At 34.7% G+C, this 7,332-nt stretch overlaps 1 protein-coding gene across 1 annotated transcript; it reads left to right on the forward strand.

Moving 5' to 3' along the window:
• Positions 1-574: 574 nt before the first annotated feature.
• LOC125063431 (protein PXR1-like) lies at positions 575-1,269 on the forward strand. The gene is made up of 2 exons (XM_047669858.1): positions 575-976; positions 1,264-1,269. Exons 1-2 carry the CDS (start codon positions 575-577, stop codon positions 1,267-1,269), a joined length of 408 nt encoding a protein of 135 aa, XP_047525814.1.
• The last annotated feature ends 6,063 nt before the right edge of the window (positions 1,270-7,332 follow it).

Consider the following 7,332-nt stretch of genomic DNA (forward strand, 5'->3'; position numbering starts at 1 on the left):
AAATTAAAGATAATTTGTAATTATACTTACTGAACTGGCTCAAACTAACCTATAAAATACATTGACAATCCATCCTATTTTGTTTGAAATATAAATAAAACCAATTAAAAGTAAATTATACCTAAATTAGAATTAAACTTTTTCACGCGACTGTAAAACATCTCAATAGAGGAATGACGCTAATAAAATTAGTGAAAGGAGCTGTCTGTGCCCACTCGTAATGTCAGTCAGCCCCTCGCTTTGCTTTCATTATTTTTGATTCGTAGCTTATGATATTAAAATAGGCCATCCGAGATGTATTAGAAATACTAATTTCTGACCACTTAACATTTCGGGTTGGTTATAAATTAAAAGTTATTTAGTATACAGTATTTACAGTTTTCTTAACCTAAGTAATAATAAAAATTATTAAAAAGAAAATCAAAACAAATTTAAAAAGTTTGGTCCCAGTGTACCTTTAACGCTGGCAGCATTTCCTCGCTGTATTGCGATACTTATTCGTTGATCCAGGAAAATGCCAGCTCTGGGGTCACCGGTACTATCTACTAGGTGACAACTTAAATCTTTGAACCCCATGGCAAAGGAAGGAAAGGAAAGGAAAGGAAAGGAAGGGAAAGGACGGGAAAGGAAAGGAAAGGAAAGGAAAGGAAAGGAAAGGAAAGGAAAGGAAAGGAAAGGAAAGGAAAGTAAAGGAAAGGAAAGGAAAGGAAAGGAAAGGAAAGGAAATGAAAGGAAAGGAAAGGAAAGGAAAGGAATGGAAAGGAAAGGAAAGGAAAGGAAAGGAAAGGAAAGGAAAGGAAAGGAAAGGAAAGGAAAGAAAGAAAGGAAAGAAAGGAAAGAAATGAAAGAAAGGAAAGAAAGGAAAGGAAAGGAAAGGAAAGGAAAGGAAAGGAAAGGAAAGGAAAGGAAAGGAAAGGAAAGGAAAGGAAAGGAAAGGAAAGGAAAGGAAAGGAAAGGAAAGGAAAGGAAAGGAAATGTAACAAAGAAAAGGAAAGAAAAGAAAGAAAAGAAAGAAAAGAAAGTACAGAAAGAAAGAAAAGAAAGAAAAGAAAGAAAAGAAAGAAAAGAAAGAAAGTAATTTTGGATATAGATACAATATTTAAAAACAAGTTCATATTTTTTTTACAGTTTATCAATTTACATCAAGGTATATTACATTTGAAATCCGCTGTATTGTACATATTATGTAATGTACAATAGCTCTCTTGTCAGAAGCGCGACAAATGGAAATAAAAATAATTCTTCAAGTTCTTTTTATGTTAGACATAGTAAAAATCTCAATTTTGTTAGTTTTTACACAGTTTACACTAGTCAAGGCTAGAATTTCACTTAATTGTTTATGGCGGAAATATTAAAAGGTATTGTGGTTTTAAAATATCATACCTTAATACCTTTGTTCATACCTTTTGCCTTTTTTTCAGCACAGAAAAATCTCGATTTTGTTTCTTTGGCTGGTTCAAGGGTGTGTGTGTGGATAGAGGATTCACTAATTTTTTATCCACTGAAGATATTTTTTAACCGCCACAGAGATATAGACCAGCGTTGCGATTCTGTAACTCACTGATAAGGAGGGAGTTTGTAGTTTATTGTTTATCAGAATGCAAAATCGTAAAATCCTCTTAAATCCAACAAAGTCGAAGTTTCTTATGGTCGGCACCAGAAAGCAAGTGTCTGATCTTGCAAGACAAAGTCCCACAATTCTAGTTAATTCTTCGCCTATAGCTCAGGTCCCAATGGCAAGAAATCTGGGCGTAGAATTCAATAGTCATTTGAGGTTCGAAGATTATGTTACAAATATAGTTCGTAATTGCTTTTTTCGTCTCAAGGTTTTATACAATATACGACCTTTCTTAAGTATGGATCTTCGTATTAGACTTTGTGAAAGCATTGTGCTCTCCAAACTTACCTACGCTCTTCCGGTGTACTTGTATAACTGCTAAAGCACAACGGTTGATCCAGAGAGTACAAAATGCATGCGCCCAGTTTTGTATCACCATACCACCTCGCTCACATGTCACCCCCTATTTGAACAACTTAAATTTTCTAACAATGAAAGGTCGACAAAAATTGTATTTGGCATGTTTGTTATTAATTGATGTAGTATATAGGTACTAAACAACCTAAATATTTGTACAAAAAGCTCCTCTGGCGTAGTAATGCCAACAAGCACCAAGTCAGGAGTTGTACTCAGGAGCTGGCCATTCCCCAACATCGGACGGCTTCATTTCGTGGGAGTTTTAAATATAGCGCGACGAAGTGTTGGAATAATATCCCTCCTCCGCTGAAGAGTCTTCAATTAAAGTCGAATTTTAGTCGCAGTTATAAGACACATCTACTTATTCAACAAAAGTCCCACGAAATTTAGTTTTTATCCACCCATAAAACAAAAAATTTCTACTTATTTACAATTATTCTTATTTTTAACTTTTAATTTAATTTTATTTATTATACACCGTTACACACGATTTACTCACACTTCTAACTTTAATATTATTATTTTTTTTTCTACTTGGTATTATTATTATTTATTATAGAGGCGCAAACTAGCTGCTGTGGTCTCTGGCAGAATGACCAGCGCTGTGGAACTTTATGCTCCTCAGCATAATGCTGAGCCAGGGCCAATTACAACCACAGTACACACACATTGCACACTGGAAGCGAACTGAATGGCAAAAGGGAATTTTTAATTTTTATTGTTTTTGATGTCTTATTATTTTTTTTTTCTTTAAGTATTGTTATTTTGTGTGTTTATGTGTGTGTGTTTTCGTTTGTAATAAATGTTATGTCTAAAATGACTGCTTCACGACTGTTTTGGGCACGACCGCCGCTGTGAGAGTTCGAAAAGTGAGTTACAGAATCGAAAGGCTGGTATGTTATAGTATATTAACAGCCCCCAGTGTGGGCGTTCCACGAGCAAATATTGAGGCATATCTCAAACATCGAGGCTCAAATTGTTGAATCGATAATCCAAGATGTTTGCCCAATAAGTTAGTATCAAAAAAGGGGCCAATAAAAACAACGGAAGGCTTTTGTCGGTGCCTTTTGGGCAATAAAAGTGGCCATTAGGTGTCCTATTAACGCCTATTTCGACATAATTAGGACCAATTCACTACTAAACCGGCATTCGATTGTATAATTGTTTATATTTTATGTGATCTTTTAATATGGCGTTTGAATTTGAGATTGTAAATGCCTTTTGTTTTTCTTAATTAAATGATGGAAGTATTTATTGTTCATTTCAATATGTACAGGCTGTTCCAGCGCAGAGGAATCAATCAACCATGTAGTAATGGAATGTGGCTGTGGCTCTTCAAGGAATGGAAATCATCGGAGCAATGCGCTCCGTGAAGACTGTGAAGTGTCCAGGAAACTTCTGAGCTTCTGGAAGGAGGTAGGCAGGCTTAGTGCTCATTGGGTATCTAAGTGCTGAAACTGAGTCTACACTACACTATATTGTGATACTTAGTGAGTGATCTGTTTAAGTAGGAAAATCTTATGAAAACAATTCATCTAGTGTATTAGCTGTGTGACGGCGCATTTATCTTTTTAAAATAACTAACCTTTGTATGTGCTGATGTGGTTTAATATATGTAAATTTTAGTTCCCGTAAAGACTAAAAAACTAAGCGCTTTTAGTCATTACGGTAATTCCAGTAATACTTTCCGCTACTCTTTTTAAACGCCAAGTTTTGTAAAGATTATGTTTAAATCAAATCAAATGAATTATATGTAGGTAAATTAATATATACTTATGAATAAAATATAGCTCTAAACTTATATTTACTATCATTTCTCAAATCAAGAGCGTGGATCGGACGAGAAAAACTGGCTGAACTCTTCATCACTGTTTTAAGTCGCCAACATTCTTTTACAAAATGTTATACCTGCAACCGTTACATCATGCTCCTTATCACACACAAGGTAGAAAGTAATTAATATGTAAAAACACCGATCCAAGTCCGAGTCGCCACAAGTAGCGGGCGTTCACGAGTATGCCGCATGGCCAGACATCGGCCTTTAGTAGGGAGAAAGACTACCCGACGCATGGTCAATACGGAGTATGCAATACTATCATTCAAAGGTTATTTCCCGTACCTTCAATCTCTATTATGCCTCAGTATCCTTCTTTGAACGCAAGCAATTCCTCTGTTTCGAAACAATTACTCTTTCAGGTATCACAGGACTGCCGTGAATATGTATATAATTTTAAAAATAGATCTACAAATTCCTTCTACTACGAAGTTTATTACTTCGCTACGAACGTAAATCTCTATGAAATATCAAAAGGCGTCCGAATTTATATTGTTTACGTTTACAATTAATATCAAACGAAATATCATAATCGTAATTTTATTCACCTTTGAAGTGAGGCACTTGTTTGGTGGTATATTGTAGTGTAAGAGGCGAACGTTACCTACCTCAACGAAGATATCTGTGCATTTGTACCTTTCTTAAAGGTAACATTCAGTAACGAGACATAACGCTTAGTTTTATGTACTAAGTATTCTTAATTACTGTAACTAAAGAAAGGGTATATATACTCTTTTATTTGTAAGATATCTAGCAGACTAATATTACAAAAAATAAAAAAGCAAATGGCAGGTTTACGTGCTCTGTTCACATAAACTCTGGCGTCAATGGCTCTCGCACCAAATGAGTTGATAGTCACTGTAGCATTCTCTGTTTTGCCACAAATGCTACTGTAACTACTTACCCCTGTGACAACCATCACCCGGTATTCCCTATCGGTGTACCGAAATCCAATAATCTGTGAGGGCTTTTTCTTCAGCGTTTAAGGGTAATATGATAAGCAAATGCAACAGTTTGATATATGGAGTCAGTGATTGAATCTGGTCTCTTAATACCCCAGAAAAGGGGCTATTTTATATTATTACCACCCTGGCTTTGTATAAGTACCAGGAGTATCTTTCAACGCAACAATTATTATCATTATATTCCAACTAATTTGTACAAAACCTTGAAAAAGATATACCTAAACCTCCCTTATGAATCAGTCTATCTATAGGTGAAAACCACATGAAAATCCGTGTATTAGTTTTTGCGTTTATTGCAAATAAACGCAACACAGGACTGATTTATGTAGTGATTATAAATACGATTCTAGGTAATTATTTCAAATACCATTAGCATCTATTATATAATATTTTCACAATATATAAAATTAAATCCCATTAATTTTTATAGGAACTGTTTGAGTTCTGTAAACAATACCCTGCTCGATTAATCAGTCAGCCCTTGGGCTATAGTGTTAAAGGTGACGTAACGCAGATCTAGCCCACAGTGTATTTTACGAGGCGCGGGCGCAGCGTGATGCTTTAATCTCTGAAATTATCATTAACATCCTTTAATAAACGTCAATCTTATACATCCGTCATTGATTTTTCTTAAATGCTTACATAATTTTGCTTTAGAGGCTTAAAAAAATATAAATCCCGCAAAAAGAAGTCATCCTGATTTTAAGAATGTAATAATTTGTAAAATTAATACTTTTTTGTATAAAGTATGGCAATTATTGGATATTCTATTGCATTTCAAATTATAATGTAAATAAAAAATCAACTGAATTTTATTTTTTATTACAATGAAATATAAATTGGTTACAATTTTGCCGTCCACCGAAGCGTCGAATTTCATTTACTTACTTTTCCTTTTATTAACTACTTAATATTAAAAATTCTGGTAATAATAATTTAAAAATTAATAAAAAGAACACTAAAATAAATTTTAAAACACTTGGTTTTAATTGATTTTAGATTTAATAAATTTCATTCATAGCTCATATTTTAAATTTGGAATTCCACTTGAAATTACAAGTTTTTTGATGGTCGAAATTTAAAGGTTTGCATGCGGTAAACAAATTTAACGTTCCGTTACGCGGTAATTGTCGAAAGTAGTCGGCACTATATATAGACTGTTGTACCCGAAGTGCTGATATCTTAATACGACATGTATAAATACATGTCAGAGAATAAGTGACAATACAGGGCTACGCAACCATTGGTCAGGAATTAGATACAAAACAATATTTTCTAGAAATATCGATGTCTTTAATGTTGTTTTTATACTTTTGTATTGCTTTGTGTCTTCATGTTAATTAGGAATTAAGCGATAGTAGATTTGTCGTTTTTCTGTTTTTTGCAGGTTTTTCCTACCTTTATTATTTTAGTTCTGTAATACTATAGATTCATAAAAAAATTACACTCTCATTATAGTACATAGTTGAATAGTTGGTAATATATAAATACTTATTTCTAATCCATATTTGCCACATTATGTGTCTTCTCCAGGCCGAGTCGGCCTACTATAATCTTTAATGAGACTGGCAAGAGACACAAGAACAATGCATAGAGATAAACCAACTTCATAACTTAAGGCTCCCATTGAATGAATTTTAATTTAGGACGCAATTATTTTCAGCCCCACACGGAATCCAAAGTAGTAAGTAGGAAAACAGTGAAAATCCGTCAATATTTTTCAACCAATATTTAATTGATCCATAATAATTTTGATGGTATTTGCGTAATATAGATTTAGAAAGATTACTTAATAATTTAAATTAGAAATACAAAAAGTGTTGTCAAGCCCTGATCGAAACGAGACAGGTCAACAAAGGGGCGGTCCATTTGATTGGATGTAGGGATTTGTGATCTGAGCCACACATACTTGTAACATCACAGACATTTCACCGACATTTAATAATTGTTTCGATTCGATTCTGATCTGACATTAGTAATTCTAAAAAAAACATTTTTATTCACCTGTGTTTAACGCAGGGTTTTGAGTTCGATTTCCATTGAAATACTCACTGTTCGCTTTTTTTATAAAACAGAAGGCTCATCTGATGTTAAGTGATACGACTAACGACGCCCATGGACCAGAAGGTTCCCAAGTGCGTTGCCGGCCTTTTATGGATGGGTACGCTCTTTTCTAAAATAGCCTAAGTCGAATTGGTTCGGAAATACTTCAGTGGGCAGCTGGTTCCACATAGTGGTGGTGCGCGGCAAAAATTGCCTTAGAAAACGCTCAGTTGTGGAACGACGGACGGCGAGGAGAAACGGATGGAATTTCTGCCTCGACGTCCGATAAGAAAACTCAGCTGCAGGTATTAATCCAAACAACTCCTGTGAACACTCTTCGTGGTAAATGCGGTAGAAGATAGAATGTACCATTCGTAGTTACAGTCCAAATCCTATTATTCCATATTCGAAAATATCTAATCCAACACGATAATAGCGTTCGAGACACTTCAGTTAGTGCGAACGAGAGGTGCCGTGCGAGGGAGATGCAAGACCAGAAGCGCCGCTCACGTCAA

Source organism: Pieris napi, chromosome 3 (assembly GCF_905475465.1).
Source record: "Pieris napi chromosome 3, ilPieNapi1.2, whole genome shotgun sequence".
Classification (NCBI taxonomy): domain Eukaryota; kingdom Metazoa; phylum Arthropoda; class Insecta; order Lepidoptera; family Pieridae; genus Pieris; species Pieris napi.